This window comes from Orbicella faveolata, unplaced genomic scaffold, assembly GCF_042242905.1.
Source record: "Orbicella faveolata isolate gen_17 unplaced genomic scaffold, um_ofav_v1 contig_34, whole genome shotgun sequence".
NCBI lineage: Eukaryota > Metazoa > Cnidaria > Anthozoa > Scleractinia > Merulinidae > Orbicella > Orbicella faveolata.
The window spans coordinates 32,015,119-32,035,691 of NW_028301563.1; the positions used below are offsets into that span (position 1 = coordinate 32,015,119).

General features: G+C 39.6%; 2 protein-coding genes across 3 annotated transcripts in view; one reads left to right on the plus strand and one right to left on the minus strand.

Annotated features, from left to right (window-relative positions):
- LOC110066280 (uncharacterized) overlaps nt 1–20,573 on the minus strand; it is a 77,392-nt gene that overhangs the window by 42,899 nt on the left and 13,920 nt on the right. Inside the window, exons 10-14 of one of the 2 annotated variants that reach the window (XM_089271246.1) lie at nt 20,317–20,573; nt 19,714–19,981; nt 18,633–18,891; nt 16,610–17,968; nt 13,300–15,962 (exon numbers count right to left, since the gene is read on the minus strand). In XM_089271246.1, the coding sequence (XP_089127372.1) occupies nt 18,869–18,891; nt 19,714–19,981; nt 20,317–20,573 (548 nt within the window). In that variant the 3' untranslated portion in view covers nt 13,300–15,962; nt 16,610–17,968; nt 18,633–18,868. Of the gene's footprint in view, nt 1–13,299; nt 15,963–16,609; nt 17,969–18,632; nt 18,892–19,713; nt 19,982–20,316 lie in introns of those variants that run through there. The other variant, XM_089271245.1, reaches the window with a different exon arrangement.
- Nucleotides 360–4,281, plus strand: LOC149105788 (uncharacterized). Its single transcript, XM_089271286.1, has 4 exons — nt 360–892; nt 1,110–1,238; nt 2,146–2,283; nt 2,902–4,281. Exons 1-4 carry the CDS (start codon nt 505–507, stop codon nt 3,225–3,227), a joined length of 981 nt encoding a protein of 326 aa, XP_089127412.1. The 5' UTR covers nt 360–504; the 3' UTR covers nt 3,228–4,281.

A 20,573-nucleotide genomic window follows, 5' to 3' on the forward strand; every position in this document is an offset into this window, starting at 1 on the left:
TCGAATTGGCAGACAGTTTCAGCCGGTCGAATTGGCAGTGAATTGGCAGACAACTTTAGCTTGGTTTAGAGTTCAATTATATTAAATCAGTAACAAAAGAAGACGTTTAAGATTTCTCTTGATGCTTGAAGTCATGAGTATCTATTACGAAAGTGGACATTTGCTTTTGCACGAAATTGAACTTGTTGCGCAACTGCTGCGAAACAAAACCTTAGTGGTATTAGTGGGGCTTCGGTAGGTTTTCTAGAAAAAGCCTGAAAAGCCTGCTGCATGAGTCACGTGCACTCACTCGCACCACGTGCTGTCCTCCTGTTTTTCTCACGACGGCAGTAAGCTAAAGATAGTTATTTATTATCAGGCTTCCACTTGCGTGACAAGATAACGTTATTTGGTCGTTCTATGGTTGCTTTTACGATCCTCCTCTAATATAAAGCCGCAGGCATTGTATTACGGGAGAACGTCATCCTCATTAATCAGCACAAAGCAAAGAAGAATCGTAAACTAATGGGGTGTATTTCAGACAACAGAAAATTTACATTTTTTCTGTGCGAACAACTTTCCCAAAACAATTTGGACTCCATGAAGTTTTTGTTGCGAGACCTGTTGACAACGAGAGAAATTGAAGGCGTCGCGAAACCTGAAGATTTATTTGTTTTACTTGAACAGCGAAATGAACTTGGTAACGACAACTTCCGTTTACTGGAGGATCTACTTACACAGATCAAGCGACAGGATCTGGTAAGAAAATTGAATGGATTTGAAAGAGAGCAGCTTGCTAAACGTCTCGGAAATTATGACACTGCGACAGAAGATTTTAGAGCTTTGAACAATACGGCGCAAAGGAAGCGTGATTGTCCTACTGGTGGCATGGAAAAAGAAGTTATTAGGGCGGGTGAGTAATCAAGGATTTTTTGTTATTGTACAGTAAGCGAAAGCTAATAATGCTCTCGTAAAGTCGTGTTTCTACAGTGCCATGCCTTAGTAACAATCCGCAACAAAAGAGTTCTTGCCTGCTTTCTTATAAGAATCATGTGATTATCACCTGTACTGGACCATCATACTGAAGTATACTTCACGATGACATAATTATTTCCAAACTTTACCGTCAGACCTCACACGCGCCTTTCCATGGAACCTGGATTCTAGAGCTCCAAACATTCGGAAGCATGTGCAGGATTGCAATACAGATGGCAGGGAAAAAGAAAAAGCGATTGAAGCGCTTGATGAGGATAATTCCGGTGAGTGATTATTATTTATTTCGGGGCGGGAGGGGGGGGGGGGGTGGCTACTCCCAGAAAAATTGGGTGGGGGTGTGCAGCCAGCTTCCTGAAACCCTTACTCTACTTCAGACCAAACTCTGTGATTTTCCCTACCCTATTTCAGACCTGACAAAAAAATTTGCTACCCTATGTCAGCGTGACAGTGGCTCGTGACAAACTGTTACACGGTTGGCGTAATGATTTGAGAAGGGCTTTTGTCGATGGTCTTATCGCCTAATGATGAAGAAGTAGCTAAACGAAGAAGCAATTGTTATTGACCTTCAGTATGGACCAGTATTTCGCGACGAATTCGAAAGCGGCCTTATTGTCTTATTGTCTCCGCCCTGACCTGTGTCCGCTAGGTGAAGGGAATTTCCCTGGTACATTGTACATTGTAATCAGAATTTATATCTTTAGTTGCCGCTTTGTTGAAAAGATTCAAATTAGAGGAGAGGTCAAAAGAGACGTTCTCAAATAAATTCGTTTGTTATGAGATGTAGATGGGAGTCATTCAGTTTTGAGTAAACATTTTTTTTTGGAGAAGGGTTTTTTGTTTGTTTAGAGTGAGAGATGATTCGCGACTCTCAAGATTAAAACTTTTCAGAAGCCGATCAGCTTCTGGTATTTTAAAATTCCCTCACGAAAACATCTAATCCCAGCGTGACCGATCAATGAAAACCGATAATTGATATAATCGATATCAATCAATATTATCGATAACAATTAATCGATAAATATCGGAAGTTCGGGGAGTAGCGGCACCACGATGGAGAAAAGCGGTACTTCTAGACTTAATCATGCTGTTATCATACATAAGTCGATCAGTAGAACACACGTTATTATAATCATGCAGGGCTTGAACAATAGTACTTGATTTTCCCGTTAGAACTGGAGAGTAAATGTGCCGATCGATGGAAGCTGGATTCTAGAACTTTAAACAGCCAGGAACAAGAAGAAAACGTGATTGAAAGCTCAATGAGCAGTGAGCTCAGTGAACTTAGTGTGCGAAGTGACGATGATGCTGGTGAGTAATTATTTATTTACGGTCTTGTGATAAAAACAAAATCCATTGCTCCGAGAGAGGCGGCTAAACCGATCAAACATGTTCTTTCAACACGATGAACCAGGATGGAAATGTTGGATCGTTTAGCTGGGGCTTTAGTTCAGTGACTCCCAGCAACAGCCAATGAAACCCGGTGAAACTGTTTGTATGTCTGCCATATAGCATTATAATATTAAAGTGTTATATACCCATTACTGTTCGATGATAATGATGATGACGACGGTGATGATAGTACTACTACTACTACTACTAGTAATAATAATAATAATAATAATAATAATAATAATAATAATAATAATAATAATAATAATAACAATAGACAAGTAACACCCCAGGACCAAGGAATAGACCCGGTTCCAAGAGAGTACAACAAGCAATTTATAGCACTGAGAACGTTCTTGATAATAATGATGATGATAATAATAATAATAATGATATTGATAATGATAATGATAATGATAATAATAATAATATAGAGATAATATTAATGAAGTAAATTATGCTATTTAAAATTAAAGCTCAACCCATGAAGGGAAATTTAAAAGAAGAACTCAGTTATTAAAATATTGACCCATTTAGGTGACATGAGCCTTGATCAGCTGGAGCACAAACACCAGGAAGTGTTTGATTGGGTGTGTCTCAAGCTTGACAATGGAAGACGGTGGTTCAGGCGAGACTACGAACGGCTTGCTTGCAAATACAAGAAGATTACACCGGAACAACGCTTGGCCTTACATGATGAGCTCCAAAACGAAGGAAGTCCTTCCAAACTGTTAATGAACCTGCTCCAGACAAAATACCGATTCCTTCCCCTGAGTCAATTTGTTAAGACATTGAAAGAAATTGGACGGAAAGACATCGCTCAGAAACTAACGCCATATGTAACGCACAACACCAGTAACTAACTTGTTCATTAAACCGTAAGCTCCATGTTTGGAAGACAAAAGAGTAAATGAGTCTATTAACAACGGCAAATGGCAGTATATGCAGCATAATCCAGCAAAGCCACCTGAAGCATCTCAAAGCGTAAGGATTCGATTAAGGAGGCTCGAAAGGGTTTTTTGACCGCGCGAAGAACGGTTCCCAATGTACACGCAAGCAAATCACCCGCGAGAAAATCGCGCAATATCGCGCGCGATAGCATGCGTGTGCGAGTTGTAAACAAACATGGCCGCCTCGAGCAACTTAAAAATGCCGGGTCCCTTTCCTGTTTTCGATGAAAGTGTTGTTTATAGAAGAAAAAATGGAAAATTTCCATCTCAGAAACAGTCAGAAAAGAGCTCAAGTGGCACAAAGCTGGCCGAAAAGGGGCGAAGAAGGATATTTCAAGAGCGGAAGGAGAAAGGTGAAGTCGGCAGCTCTGCAACAAGAAAAGTAACTTGATCCTAGTCCCCTGAAAAGGAAATGGAAACAAAAGGAAAAGAAACAAGGGGCATGTATAATACATACATGAATATTTTCATCAGCTCAAATTAACAATTCAAGTTACTAACGGGAATAAGCTGGGTTTATGTATTGTAAGTAAGCATGCTGTAGTAATCTATTTGTTGTGCAAGATTTGTAAGTAGCGCAAGTAATCGCAGTAAATTGTAAATAATGTAAGCGCCCGTATTAAATTGTAAATATTGTAAGTAATCGTATTAAATTGTGATGTAAGTATTTTAAGTACTACTGAGTATTGTAAGTGGCGCAAGTAATTGTATTGTACACAAGTTTTCTGAATAATATAAGTAACTCTATTAGTTTTGTAATTAGTATGAGAAACAGTTTTAGTTTCTTTATCAAAATTAAAAAAACAGTCGCAATTCACGGGAAAAAAAAAGAAGCGGCGGGATCATATAGCAGCTCTTGTAAGGTCTCGCGTTAATGGTTTGATACCCTTTGAGAGGACAAAGAAAATAACAACAGAAACAATGTTCTTAGCCCTAAAACAATAACAACTGCTAACAAATAAAACAATTACAAGCTTACGAGAGCTGCTACACTTCTGGAAAAAAAAAAAGAAAAAAAACCATTTCACGTCTCAGGGCGAAAAAGTGGGCTACCGTATTCACTTGTCTCCAAAATGCCCTTTACTACCTTCTATTAGCAGCTGATCTTTCTCTAAACCTAAATGAACAAAACTCAGTTATTCCAGTATTGCCGTTTCTATGCATGGTTTTACCGACTTAATCGTGACAAGAGTGATCGTCTCTTGATCGTAATGAATAACAAGCAAACTAATATTGGCGATCATGCGACTGAATCACAAGGCATTTTCGATTACTTATTTCATCTTCATTAACTCAAATCTTTTATGTCAGGAACTTTTCTAAATTCCCTCTGTGTTCTCATTTCCTTGATCGCGCGAAAACAAAACCGATTGAATTGGAAAGAAGCGCGAGTGAAAATGATAGGTGAATGTTTCTTTCCATTGAGAAAATAGAGAAACTGTAAACTTATTGAGGAATGTTTCTCAGAAATCGGTGTAAGCCTGTGCAACAGTCGTTTCATTTCCAATCGCGAGAGCAGAACGAAAAGCTTTTCTGCCGAGATTTTGTTCGTCCTTTACGCGCCCAACCCAGCCACCCCTCCCCCCACGCCCCCACCCATTGCGTATCTTACAAGCGTTTTGTTCGCCTCTTGTGATTGGACAGGAAACAACCGCCATGCAGGCTAAACAGCATAAACAAAACCACTTGACTGTTTCTTTTTTGTTGTTGATCGTTTATCGTGTTCCTACTGCATTTTCGATGTCCAGGTTCGAAAATGAACCAAATAACTGGCACCGCTGCGGGATGCCTATAGTCCTTAGTGTGCGCACCCCCTCCCCCCTAACCTCAATAGACATCTCTGATTGTTTTGCCTCTTTGCTTGTTTGTTTGTTTGTTTGTTTGTTTGTTTGTTTCATTTTCCTTTTTGGAGGCAAGCGCATTAAATACGTTCTTTTTGTTGATGACATGTAAATCCTATGTAAATGAAACGTTTATTTCAGTAGCCACGAAACAGGAAAGAGTTTGTTGAACTACTCGTTCAGGCAAGTGTTCGTGTATCAAGATGGAATGAGAATTGTTGGCTTTCGTGGAGGGAGGAAAACCAAAAAGAACCCGGAGGTGATGGATCAGAGAAAAGTATCTTTAGACCCTTGCAGGAACCAAATCAACACCAACCAGATCAATCATAAATCAGAATGCAGAAAGACAAATTAAACACTTGAACTTCAGACAAACCGTAACAGTGTCGATATGATGTGATACTTGTGTTTATTTCAAATTAAAAAAAAAACTTAGTTGGTCATGGCCAGAAAGTATCAAAAAATGGTACAGCAAACTAGACAAAGTTATTGGTTCAACGGCTTTTGCTATTTGTCTAATAGTTTATTGTTCCAGTCGCATTATTTGGAAATTAAGGTGATCCTGTACAATCTGTATGTCCCTTTATTTTACTTTTTGTTAGACAGCAAGTGAATATGATGTAACATATGTTTTAAAGTCGTTTTAACGTAATCTATATTTACAACCCTGTGAAAAAACTAAAAGCCAGTTATACGTCAAACTAGTGAGTTTTTAAAGCCAGTAAGTGAGCATGATGTAGCATGCGTGTTACGGTCATTTTAAGGTAATCTGTTTTACAACACTGTGATAAAATGAAAGACAGGTATAAAGTCAAACTAGTGAGTTTTCAAAATCACCAGTAAGTAAGTGCAGTTAATTAAAGAATAAATAAAGAATTAAATAAAGAAACAGCTCTAGTAAGTTTTGTAAGTGTCTTCTCAAGTATGGTCTTACAAAAACTTGATTGCTGATTCTTTCAACAGGTTCTTTACGTCTTCTGTGACGCGGTTAATTGTTGGAGTCTCTGCGGTCTTACTGTGGTACCGGTGAATCAGTTCCTACTCACCACTACCCTGATTTCAAGTTTGCTGAAGAATCTGAGGCGTGGTAAAGCAGTTGGCCTCGACAATATTCCTGAACTATCTGCTATCCAGGCTACCTTAGTGAAAGAGCTGGAAGCCATTGAATGTTGGCCTCATTTATTAACATAACTAAGACTGAGGTAATGCTGTTTGGGACTCCGCAGAATTGCTAAGATAAATCAGTTCTCGGTCACTATCAATGGGTCTGCCATATAGCGCGTTACTGAGTTTAAATATTTGGGTGTTATCTGTGATGATCACCTCAGCTGGAATAAACATGATTGTTTCTAAGGCTGGTAGGCGGGTCGGTATGCTAATCCGTGCACGCCGCTATATCACTTTACATAGTGCTAATGCCGTTTATATTTCAATGATAAGACCGATATTAGAGTATTGTGCTGAGACCTGGGCGTGTTGCGGGTAAGTAAACAACGGAACTTTAGAGGCTCTGCAGAAGCGAGTTGGAAGAATAGTAATAAAGACATCTAGTAGTGACACTGCTATGGAAGCTTTAAAATGGCCAAGTCTTAGGACCAGGCGCGAAGAACATATCCTTACGCTTGTGAGGAAATACATAGATGGTCGGTGTCCCCAATATTTTAATAACTATTTTGGTCTTGTAATGAGTACATTTGCACTCGCTCAACCCGGGCGAACAATCTTTTACATCTGCCTGCAATAAGATCGGAAACAGCCAGGAGATCTCTTTATTATCGTGGAAGTACGGTTTTTAATAAATACTGTAAATGTACATAAATTTGAAGATATTACTATGGTAATTATGGGGTTTTGATATTTGTTGTAATATAGTTTCCTGTATTTGTCTTTATTTTTGCATATATCGTATTATTGTGTAATCCATGTTAGGTAATAGCTTCAGGGCTCCTGTTGATAGCAGAGATGTTTTGTAAGCTCCCTGAAGGGACTACCCTGAAATTTTTACCTTTGAATTTTTACTTTTAAATAAAGGTGTCTATCTATCCATCTATGTCACGGTGACTAGTGATAAATAACATGAATTACTAAAAATTATTACAGTGACAATTTTAACATCTTTTCTGTTAAATCTGTTTGAGTAAAAAACAGACAATCAGTTCATAACTTGCCTTCAACAATGACAGAAGGTAATTACAAATTAAAAATTACAAATGTTTAGTCTTAATATATTAAACACACAAAACTGCGGTGTCTGAACACATTTCCAGATGCCATAAAGAGAGTTGGAAATACAACACAAGCAGAGAAAAACCCTCGGAGCTGAGACGAGAACCAACAACAAACACAGCCCAGCTGACAGCATACTTATGACGCCGGGTCCAGGATTCGAACCCAGGCCTGGACGTGGTGCTGGCATTTCACAGCTAAAATGAGGGTCGTGCAGGGGGTATTCTCGTGATGCGTGATTAGCTAATTTTATTTCCCGTGAAACGTGATTCTTTGTGACCTGTGACTTGAGCGTTTTGCGTGACCCATGAAAAACTTGAAATATTATTCAATATTCGTGATTTCACCTCTCTGTTGTGCATGATTTTGAGACGCGAGTCCTCCAGAAGATTTAATAAGACTGAAAACATCAAATATGACCTCTGTATAATTATCGTAACATCTCATAAGGCATAGCGCATCGGCAACTACCAAGTATATATCGAGAGTGATTTAGGTATGCGATTTGCAATATGGGGCCTTTACTGACGTAGAGTCTTAGCCTTTCACGATCGACTTTGCTTTTTTCAAACACTCTTTCTAGCGTAAGAGCAGGTTGTTAAAAAGAGTACCTAACTTGCTTGTTTTCGTGATTAGGGAAAATGAAATTTTGATATCCGTGATCCGTGATTCGCTATTTGTTTTGTTCGTGAGCCGGGCCAGAGACGCCCCCACCCTCTCCCCCTCTTTCCGCTGCACGACCTTCTATAATTATCAGCTCATTCCGACAGATCTCAATCAACTTTTTCTTCTTCTTTGCTTTTACGGTATTCTTTCCAACAGTGTTCACTATATTAACCACACAATGTCGAGTATAAATCCGATGAATTTCCGAACTTTCGATTGATTCGGTTCCTTTCGTGCTCTGTTTATCGTCATCCGACGATAATTGTTAGCCGCGTACTGCCTAAGCACAAAACTATACAGTAAAACTGACAAGGGGAATGTGGCTTCCTAAGAAATAAAATTAAGGACACTGACTCATCTGTACGGCAGTAAAAGAGACACGAAAAAGTTAAATCAAGAGGGAAAGTTGGAGCCTGACTGTTTGTTTTTGTTGCTGATCGTTTATCATGTTCTTACAGAATGGTGTCCATGGCGGAAAATCAAGCCTTTGTTCCACCCTTTTAACTGAAGAATGTGGCGTATGCTACGTATCGAGGACATTGATCCGATAATTTCCAGAAGAATTATCGAGTGATTCGGTCTCTTTCGTACACTGTTTATCGCCATCGGACAACCTGATGACTGTTACAACCAGCCATTATTCTTTAAGCATTTTAACAGCACAGGAACACCAGGAACAAACTTTCCTCCGTTGAACCACCCAAAATGAAACTGGAGTTTGGTCGTAAAAGTTTTCCTTTTTAGGTGCTTCAATTTAAGATAGGTTACTATAAGAGGTCTGAAATATGAATTCTAGAGTTCTATTTCGAAAAAAAAAGTCAACGAACTTTTTTATTTATAGTTTTTACAGGTAATTATTAAATGTGATTTTTATATGAACTTTTCACTGATGTATGCTTAGGTTTTTAGATTTTTGTTTACTTTTTAAGTTTTACAGGACCCCTTTGAAAACACTACAAGAGACGGGGGTGCTCGTCCGAGGCACCAATTCTGAAAGAACACATTAACTGACACCGTGACTTTTTCACAACAAAACAAAAGCAAAAACAAAACAAACAAAAAAACAAACAAACAAAAACAAAAAAAGCGATAAAGAAAACCTACTGTTTACCTGTAAAGATTTTTGAAAGCATTTTCATAAATCTGCATCCTATTTGAGTGGCCAAGTTCAAATCAAAATTTAAAAAAAGCAAGCAAGATACATAAAGTCACATTCTGACAGTGCGGCTCCTATGTACACTACTGCTGATAACTGTAGCGGTGATCAGTACCGTAATGATTCGATTTAGCGCCCCAGGCGCTTATTTACTCTTGGTACCTCAGAGGAGGGCGCTTATTCGAGACAGGGCGCTTATTTCTTTTTTGAGAAACAACCTAATGCTCAAAACAAAACTTTAATACGGTATTTATTATCTTAAAGGAACGATAACAGAAACTGTAAAAAATATACGGTAAATATACAGTTAACGTTTGAGGGAATTATGCAGTCGCATGGAAATAGTAGTCGAGAAACTCAGACGAAGATCACTGTTTTCGTAATGCGGCATTACGTATCTGAGCGGTAAAGGAAGATAAAGCTCGGTTGATACGTATTCTGACGGCGCTGTAATATTATAATATTAGCATAGGGACGCTTATTAGAATGGAGGCGATTATTGGAATAGAGGCGCTTATTAATAGAAACGAATTCGAAGGGGGGCGCTTATTCGTAAGGGGCGCTTATCGGAATGGACGCGCTAAATCGAACTATTAACGTTCTTCAACACGTGCGTTAACCCCTAAAAGATAAAACGAGCACCCCCGTCACCGTTATAAGGGAGTCCCCCTGCCCTCTCGCCCCCCTTCACCCCCGAAGGGGGGGGTGGCAGCAGCCTCTAACCCAGGTCTCTATCATGGGAATTCATTCCAGGTTATGTTTATTGAAAAAGAAGCAACAGTAAACGGTCTCTTCCTAACTGCACTGGTTGCTGGATTTTTGAGAAGCTTTAGGAAGATAGTAATTGCCGATGACTCATGCCATTTAACATGTTGCTGGGTTCAGACAGTTGCTACGATCTTAATGTCATTCAACTGTTACCACCGTCCTTCAACAACTTTGAAAAGCATTTATTGCTCAATAATTCATCACACAGAAGGAACTGCTACTCTGCTTAATTTGTTGAGATTATATATGATTTGAAAGAGTCTCTCTGGTTTTTTCATAAACAGTGTAACACGGTTGGTCGTCGCGGCCCTATGCCCCACTGGGGGCCATGAGGATTAACGAACGACGGTTGGTGGTCAGTGTGGACCCAACTTGCTTAATATAGGTAAGTCAACCGTCCGAGGGCCTCTTCATATGAGCCTGGTCAACTGGGCTGGCTCGGTTTCCGAGATTTCGCCACTCTTTTCTTCGTAAAAGTTTCGATGCGTTCATACGAGAAGCCGGGCTGGTCTGGCTATCGAAATATTTTTACAATGAAAAAAGCAGCGAGGCAAGATCTCGGAAACCGAGCCACCTCGGTTGACCGGGGAGGTTAAAAGCGCCCAAGCCCCATCTCCTCTACGGTCCCTTGGGAGGGGAGACCAAATCTTTTATGTCAGGAACTTTTCCAAAATCTCTCTGTGTTCTCATTTCCTTGATCGCGCAAGAAGAAAACCGACTGAATTGTAAAGAAGCGCGAGTGAAAATGTTAGGTAAATGTTTCTTTGCCATTGAAAAAATAGAGTAACTGTAGAGTAAATGGAGAATGTTCCTCATAAATTAGTGTTAGCCTGTGCAACAGTCGTTACATTTTCAATCGCGAGAGCAGAACGAAAAGCTTTTCTGCCAAGATTTTGTTTCGTCCCAACCCAGCCGCCTCCCAACCCCCCCCCCCCCCCCCACGCCTCCACCCATTACGTATCTCCCAAGCGTTTTATTCGCCTCTTGTGATTGGACAGGAAACAACCGTCACACGGGCTAACCAGCATAAACTAAACCACTTGACTGTTTGTTTTTATTGTTGATCGTTTATCGTGTTCCTACAGCATTTTCGGTGTCCAGGCTGGAAAATCCACTCGTTTAATAAAACTGGGACCACTACATCCTTTAGTGTGTGTCCGCACCCTATTCTCAAGTGAAATCTCTTAATGTTTTGTTCGTTGGCTTATTTGAATGTCTTTGTTTTTCTTTCTCGAAGGTAAATGCATTAAGCACATTCTTTTTTAACTTCTCAACTGCTATTACGGTATCCTTTCAGCGGTGTTCAACTTACTAACCAAACAGTGCCGAGTATGAATACGATGATTTTCCGAAGAACGATCGAGTGACTCGGTCTCGTTCGTGCATTGTTTACCACAATCTGACAACCTCACGACTGTTACAATCAACCAGTCCTTTCTGTTAGAAGCCTATTCTCTAGGCGTTAACTAGTCAGCCCGGGGGGAGGGGGTACTCCCTTATATGGGCTATATAGGTATGTGCGGCCCCAAAGGGTCGGATTTTCAGCCGTTTTGGTCATAAACAGAGTATCGATTTTGGCCATTTTGGTCTTAAATAGGGTATGGTTTTAGCAACTCGTCTTGAATTGGGTATGTTTCCTAGAAGAAGCTACTTTTTCATCACTATCAGTAGGACCGTCAACAAAAGCCTTTCATAACGTATGTTTAGGGACTCTGTGCCAGCCGCAACGCTCATAAAAAGGGTATCGAAATTTTGGCTAGGTCATAAATAGGGTAGCAAGAATCGAAGATTTTGGTCATAATTAGGGCAAGGGTTATGGGAAGTGGGCCGCACGCCCCAACCCAACTTTTCTGGGAGTAACCTTCCCCCCCACCCCCCCCCCCCTCTCCCAAGACTACTAAGTAACTAACAACGGGAATGTGGCTTCCTAAATTTCAAGAAAACACCCCTAGAAGGTACCAAAGCCTCGTTTTGAAGGCGTGGCCCCAATTCACTTTCACCCCTAAGAGGCCAGAGGAATCAGTACATTAACTGACACCATGACATGTAAAAAAGCGATAAACATGATCCGTCGAATACCTTCTACCCGTAAAGGTTTTTGAAAGCATTGTCATAAATCTGCATTCTAATTAAATGGCTAATAGACCTTTTTAGCTTGGGCGGTTTGTTGCCCCATTTCAGACCGTGTGATTATACTCTTGATAATACTTGCTTGCAAATTTTCAAATAGTCGCGTGTATATCAATGAATAGTCTTTACATGGATAAAACAATTGTCTAGAGAATATCACGTGGTCTGTTATGGGAAAACAAACCGCCCAAGCTAAAAAGGTCTATTTCAAATAAAATGTAAAAAACAAACAAAAAAAAAGATCAATTAAGTCACATTCTGCTAGTGCGGCTGCTATGTACACGACTGGTGATAACTGCAGCGGTGATCATTTTTGATAGAACTGGTACTACAACATGAATTTTAACCATTAATAAGGTACGAGCACCCCCGTCACTGTTATACGGGAGTCCTCCCCCCCCCCCCCCCCCCCCCCGTGGGGGCTTAACGCCTTTCGAGAGCAACAGCCTCTAACCAAGGTCTCTATCACGGGAATTCATTCCAGGTTATATTTACTGAAAAGGAAGCAACAGTAAACGGTCTCTTCCTAACTGCAATGGTTGCTGGATTTTAGAGAAGCTTTAGGAAGATAGTTTCCCGTGACTCATTCCATTTAACATGTTGTAGGGTTCAAACAGTTCCTACGATCTCAACGTCATTCAACTGTTACCACCGTCCTTCAACAACTTTGAAAAGCATTTATTGCTCCATAGTTCATCACACAGAAGGAACTTCAACTCTGCTTAATTTGTTGAGATTATATATGATTTGAAAGAGTCTCTCTGATTTTTCCATAAACAGTGTAGCACGGTTGGTCGACAGTGTGGACCCAACTTGCTTGATATAAGTGAGTCAATCACCAGGGGACCTCTTCATATGAGCCTGGTCAACTGGGCTAGCACGGTTTCAGAGATCTCGACATTCTTCTCGTCGTAAAAATTTCGACGTGTTCATACGACAAGCCGGGCGGGCCAGGGTTCGAAATTTTTACAAAGAAAAGAGCGGCGAAGCGAGATTTCGGAAACCGAGCCACCTCTGTTGACCAGGCCCCCGAAACAACAGGGGAGGTCAAAAGCTACCAAGCCCCACCTCCTGTAGGTTCCCTGGGGAGGGGAGAATAAATTATCGCTTTGTTACATACTCCCTATTCTTTGTGGTGCCAATATCTCGGGCACTCCATGCTCCCACGAAAGGCTCGCTTTACCATTGACAACCCAGAGCAGAAGAAATTGGTTTAATTAATACCCCCTTTAAATACAATCTTTAACAATAATATATCTCGGTTACTATACACTTTGCTGTAATATCGATGGTTCTTGAAATAAGCAGTCTCTGGTATTCGGAATAAAAGTTTAGAAAACGTATACATACAAAAACTAACCATCAGTATAAAATAACAAACAGATAAAGCGCATCTCCATTACTCCATTAATTCATTACTTACATTGTAACAATGCAAAGTGTATTTCTCTGAGTGAGAGGGATTTTTTACACTTACAAAAGTCTGCTCTAAAAAAATAAATTCATTTTCATTGTTTGCGCAACGGAGAGGCCTATTATTTACTATGTAGCAGAGTTCTCAGGTCAATGCAACATTTCAGTAAATATTTAGCTCCGTACTAGTAAATTACACCTAATTTGCAACCTCACAAATGATTAATACATGTAGACGAGGGTCTCACTGGGGGGGGGGGGGGGGTTGGGGGGTAGCTTTGACGGTTGACTTTGGGTTAACTTAATATTAACTCTTGTTCTTCTTGACTATTAGCTGAGGTGTTTTGGATGTCGTCTTGGAATTTCACGGAAGGAATAAAGTGAAATTTTGCCAATAAACTCTAAGACCTCTAGAAAGAAGCCCATAGAAAATAGGCGCACTGATTGGTCAAAAATCGTGTTTCTATAACTCGATAAAAACACAGAACCAACACGAGCTGTTGACAATGACTGATGGCGCAAGCAAAGTGAATTTACATTTTGATCATCAAAGTAGACGAGTTGTTTTCTTTATTTTGCCGTCGCAGAATCTTCTCAAAGATGTCGTGGACATTATCTGTTCCAAGAAGCGAACAGTTTTCCGAGACCGTAGCTCGAGGAAAACTGTGAGCTTTGAGGACCAGATAATGTCCAAGGACAAATATCCGAGCATACTTTCAAAGTCAAATGGAGGCTATTGTGCTTATACACGTGTAGTTTTCAGATATTCCCCAGTCTTTGCTGGGGAATATTCGGTCACGTGACGCGTTTAGCCCAATTGTGCTCGAGCGAAAACATTTGATGAATTATAAACTCGGATATTTGTCCCCGAGACTATCTGTTCCGAGAAGCGAACAGTTTTCGGAGAGCGTAGCTCGAGAAAAACTTTGAGGTTTGAGGAAAAGATTATCTCCAAGGACAAATGTCTGAGCATATTTTCGCGCCAAATGGATGCTATTGTGTTTATCATCCTTCAAATATTTCTCGCAACATGCGCGATTTTGAATAGTGGTGAATATCACTCGGATATTCCCCAGTTTGAGTTGCGTAGCAGTGTGTCTTTGTTAACAAAATGACGGCCGCTTCTTCGCGTTTTCGCAGTGTTTGTGACGTGGATTTAGATAAAGTTTTGAACGACGGTAGATTTATACTGAAACAATTAGATTATTCACTCTCGATTTCTATGCATGATAGTTGTCGAGGGCGCAGCCTGAGCCAGTCAACTTTAACACATAGAAATCAAGAGCAATTAATCTACTATAAATCTAATACCATCTAAATCAGGTCTCCAGATACTTAGATAACGCAAAGAAGCGGTCGTCATTTTGTTAACAACTGATACTGCTACGCTACTCTCTGTCTACAACAGAATAGACAGTGAGTAGAGTAGCCAATCAGACAACGGCATTCGTGATAGAACACTAGTAGATTGATAGCAAAACTCGACAGAAACACGGTACATGTATTCTATTTCTTAAATAATATATAATTTATAAAAATACATAATGAATGAGCCGAGATCAATTTTTTTTTTCTAACTGTGGCTATCGATCAAATGCTGTTTGAAAGCTCCAATGCGCTTGGTCCTCAAAAAACAAAAAGACTATAGTGTCAGCTTATAAACTAGTTTACAAGTTTAAAGATTCTTTGAGAGCCAGAAGTCCGTAATGAGCCCATAAAATAGTGAGATTCCAACGACCTTGAAACCATTTGACGGTTAACATTGAACTGCCTCTTTTTCGGACGGTTTACAGCAAAAATTGCAGTTTTCTGACGGTTTTCGGTTAAATTTTGGGCTGTTTGACGGCTGACGGTTAACCCCATTGAGACCCTCGTAGATAGGGCTATATTTTGAGCAAGTTTATTTGTTAAAGTAAATATCTTTATGTACTATCTTCTATTCCAAATCTCAGAATGAGCATCCGTTTATTATTTGCTATTCTAAATCTAATATTGAGTATTCTTTGTTTTTATTTACGACTGAAAGGACAATTTGTTAGGAAAGTCATGGGAGTAAAAAAAATATCCCTCAAAAAGAAATTTGAATAAAACAAGGAATTCTCTTTCCTAGCCTGCGAACAGGCTCACGTTTGAGGAACACACGTGCAAGCAGCAAAGTTTAACCTCGTTCCCACGGTCCACCTCTCTCACTCTTGGGAGGAGGACAGAGAGACCCTGGGAACAACAGAGATCAGAGATCAAGGCAGGTTGACTTCCTTTCTGCACCAGACTCCTCGCTCGCTGACTCGCACTTCGCCAATCACGCGTGTGACTCAAAGGTGAGCCTGCTCACAGGATATCTCTTTCCTGAAGATGAAAACCAATGCAGAGACTTCTGAGAGGGACTGGAGGCTAGCTGGAGTTCTTGAATTTACCCAGGCCACTGCACCGACTTCCAACATTTATTTGCTGAAATGAAAACACAATTTTGCTGTGTGAGTAATGCAACAGAAGTAAACGGGAAATATATCACATTAAAGCAAATAAGAAAATATTTTCATTCTTCAAACCATATTATTGTCTTACTTAATATCCCAAATTTCTTAGAAGGACGAAATCCTGTTGTAAATTAAGGTTGCCATTTGATCTTTAATTAATTTTGTCACAACGAGGAGAGTAAATCCAGAATCATCAGATAAAAAATGACAAAAACTCAAAAGATTTTCATGTTAATGCTGCACCAGGGAAAGAACCCTGTAAGAGAGCTGACTCGTCTCCAGTCTTCTTCATACAACACGTGGCACGGCACAAGGGAAAAAGTGCGAGGGGAGCAAGGAGTACCCATCTCACCTTGCGGTTCCATCTCGCACTGTGCCGCGCACTGTAGGAAGTTGTATGAAGACGAATGGGGACGAGTCAGGTAAGAGAGCGCCCACTAAAAGCTGTGTTTCTGACTCGACAGCAAAACAAACCAGCATCAGCTGTTGACCAAATGATCATGTAGAATTTCTTCCTCTGGAATTAAGTTTGTGTATTTCTACATGTGTATCAGAACAAATCAAGATCTTGGTAGCAGAGGGTTGTCAATAGTAACTGTTCCTGAAGCTGTTACTGACCTGACTGAATTGGAGGAAATTGACTTGTCAGATAATTATCTGGAAGAATTACCAACAAGTATTAACAAGCTGAAGAATCTGAAAACGCTGAGATTAGACGAGAGCCAGTTAAGAGAACTTCCTCAAGCCATTGCTGAGTTGAGTAACCTGACAGTGCTTAGTGTGAGTAACAACCAGTTGTCTGTTCTACCTTCCAGGAACTGAGGGGACTGTACTTGAGTAGTAACCAGTTGACTATGTTGCCTGATGATGTTGGTGAACTGAAGGAGCTGGAATGGCTGGATGTAAGAATGGAGACTGGAGACTGGACTTGAGTAATAACCAGTTGACTTCATTGGCTGATGAGATTGGTGAACTGAAGGAGCTGGCATGGCTGGATGTGAGTAACAATGAGCTGACAGTTTTATCATCACACATAAAACATCTCAATAAACTCTGGGTACTGTTGTGGGGTGATATCCAGTTGACTACATTGCCTGATGAGATTAGTGAACTGAAGTTACAATTGCTATCGGAGATGGCGTTTTAAATCTTAGTAGCCGAGGGTTGTCAAAAGTTACTGAAGCTGTGTCTGACCTGACTGAATTGGAGGAACTTGACTTGCCAGATAATTAATATCTGGAAGAATTACCAACAAGTATTACCAAGCTGAAAAATTTCTTAAGGCTGACATGAGAGGTGAACCAGTTGAGAGAACTTCCTCAAGCCATTGCTGAGTTGAGTAACCTGACCGTGCTTAGTGTGAGTAACAACCAGTTGTCTGTTCTACTTTCAAGGAACTGACGGGGCGGTACTTGAGTAGTAACCAGTTGACTATGTTGCCTGATGAGATCGGTGAACTGAAGGAGCTGGTAACTAGTGTTACATGATGTGAGTAAAAAGAAGCTGACAGTTTTATCATCACACATAAAACATCTCAGTAAATCTCAAATAGTCCTGAATACCGGACTTGAGTAGTAACCAGTTGACTACACTGCCTGATGAGATTGGTGAACTGAAGGGGCTGGAATGGCTGGATTTGAGAATGGAGACTGGAGACTGGAGACTGGACTTGAGTTATAACCAGTTGACTAAATTGCCTGACAAGATTGGTGAACTGAAGGAGCCGGAAAGGCTGAGTGTGAGAATGGCTTACTGGAGACTGGACTTAAATAATAACCAGTGGAGACTGATAAATTGAATGAGCCCATAGTATTGGATGTGGGTAAAATCACGCTGACAGTTTTATCATCACACATAAAACATCTCAATAAACTCTGGGTACTGTTGTTGAGTGATAACCAGTTGACTACACTGCCTGATGATATTGGTGAACTGGATGAGCTGGAAATGCTGCTTGTAACTAGAAATCCTGTAACACTGGAAGAAATGAAAAAGGTTGTGAAAATACAGAAGAAGATTTGAAGCCAGGCCTGGCACAAAACAGTATGTGTGTAGACCTGTACCTCTTAGGGATTCTTTTCAAAATTTCTGATGAGCATCCCTGTCTTTTTTATATGGGAGTCTCACTCCTCCCCAGGTCTCACACCAAAACAGTGGCACAAGAAAAGAGAATTTACATTTAGATTAACAAAATAAACCAGGGACTATCCTTTCTTTTTATTGCTGAGTTTTCAACAGGAAATAGAAAAAAATTTATCTATGTTTCTATTGAGCTATAGAAAACTCGTGAAAGATTGAAAGAGCTGAAAAAAGTACTCTCCTAATCTTTCACTTGTGTTTCTATGAAACAATTACCGGTAGATTATGGGCTGAAGATTTCTATTGCATGATAGTTGACAAGGGCACAGTCCAAGTGAACTATCACGCACAGTATTCGAGAGCAAACAATCTAATTATTTTACTGTAGTATAAATCTACAAGTTGTTCTAAAATGTATCTAAATCCTTTTCACAGACGCCTCAAAAACACAAAGAAGCAGCCGCCATTTTGTCAACAAGTGCACACTGCTACCCTACTCACTGTTCCATGTTTGTTGAGGTCTTGCACGTCATAAAATAAACATAATCATAAAACAACTTACATTTTGTTAGCACCAATGCTTGCATGTATGAAGTTCTTGTGTTACCTTGTGATGTTGCCACTAAACAGAACACTCATGTTCACCAGCAATTCATTGAACAATCTTTCCTTTGGCTTATTACTATGAAATCTATTTACTACCAATCTTTGTAGTTCTACTATCTTGCAATTCCTTGATGCTTTCTAAATTGAAGTTTGAAGCTAAGTCACAAGTTGCTTTATTGTCAAAATTTGATTCTAATCAGACTTGCTCTGCAAACCTGCAAAGAGATTAAAAACAAAACTGAATAATCAGATACTAGTAGCAGCTCTTGAATTGTTGTTCAGGTCCACATGAAGGCAGGCATTAAATCATTCTACGATGATGAGAGTGCAAGTAACCTCCCTTAAGCAGTTTGGTGAGAATTATAGAAAATAAGAAAAACCTGATGATTCATAATATTATGCAACACAGTGGAGGATAAAAGGTCTACATCTTCCAAACTTATTTCAATCTACTCACAATTTTGTCATAGTCCCTGTTATAATATAAACAGTATTCTATCAATATTTTTTCTTGACCTTAGTTGCATGATCTGATCAGCTGAAAAGCCATGTAGCAATCAGAAAACCATGTTCTACTATTTCAAGTGTGTTCAATCAAAATCATAAATTAGTGTTTTACAAGCCTTTGGCTTTATTTGTTAAATTAATTAAAGATAATTTCTCTTGAAAAAACAAGAAAATGATATACATGACAAACAGATATGTACACAGTCATATAAAACACTAATCATAAATTAGTATTTTACATGACTTATGGTTTGATTTGTTAAATTAATTAATTATATTCTCTTGAATAAACCAAGTAATTTGCATTCCTAGGAGAGATACAAATTTGTTTACAATCATGAAAAAAATAATATTATAAATGTCTGAAAAAGAGGGACAGTTTACATACCCAGGAGAAATATAGAAAATTATATACATGACAAACAGACATGTCAACAGTCTGAGATAGTACGTTTTACCTTGTATGGGCTGCAATCATATACATCACTAATAAACTGTCATATAACTCAGTGTGTTGTCCAAAGTCTCACCTTGTTTGGGTTGCAGGCTGACGTAGTGGACTTCATGAACATGGCCTAACACAAGTGGGTCGGTGCTGATCACATGACCATCAGGCCTGATAGTAAGGTCATGGTGATTTGACTGACTGCTGATCACGTCAATGTAGGTTTTATAGTGGTTTGCAGTTGCATACAGAATCACGTGATCGCCCCATGTGCCATCTTGCTCCATGTTTGTAAGATAATCAGCCCATGACTGATATCCATTGATGAAGTTAAACAAATCTGTTCCATCAGGCTGTAAGAAGGGAGAATAAAAAGGCTAACTTTTAACGAGGTCAGTACACACATATACGTGTGATGGCAGAAATGTCCCTCCCTAAAGTTAAAATTATGTATAATGGAGAACCAAGTATTGAGATCTTGTTTCACAACAAATTATTTTAAGGCAACTAATCCCTACAGGTTCATGGTAATGTCCAGTTTTCTGCCATCTTATCGGACTGCAAGTCCAATTCAAATGCTGACACAAATGCTGGAGTCTGATCACTTGGAGCATTATTTTTCCCAAGCTCCAAATTATTGTTTAAAGATATTTCAATCCGAAACAACAAAATAAAACACTAAACTTACCAGTTTTGGGTTCTTTCTGAGGTACTGCACTATGGATTGTCTTAATTCTCCATGTGAGATCTCAATTCCTTTCACAAGGTTCAGTTGTTCAGACAGCGCATGAAACATGCAGTTCCCTGACCCTTCATTGTCAGAAATCACAAAGCCTTTGTCTGATGCAATCTTCTCCAACTCTGCTGATAGATCAGTATTACTGTTGACCTTGCTTACATCGCATTGCATTTGCTGAAGATTCATGAACATTTGCCCAAGCAGAT

Bases quoted from the DNA above. Each gene is read 5' to 3' on its own strand.
- LOC149105788 (XM_089271286.1), top strand. From the start codon at position 505: ATGGGGTGTATTTCAGACAACAGAAAATTTACATTTTTTCTGTGCGAA. The intron at 893-1,109 runs GTGAGTAATCAA...CTTTACCGTCAG, and splicing joins AAAAGAAGTTATTAGGGCGG to ACCTCACACGCGCCTTTCCA. The intron at 1,239-2,145 runs GTGAGTGATTAT...TTTTCCCGTTAG, and splicing joins GCTTGATGAGGATAATTCCG to AACTGGAGAGTAAATGTGCC.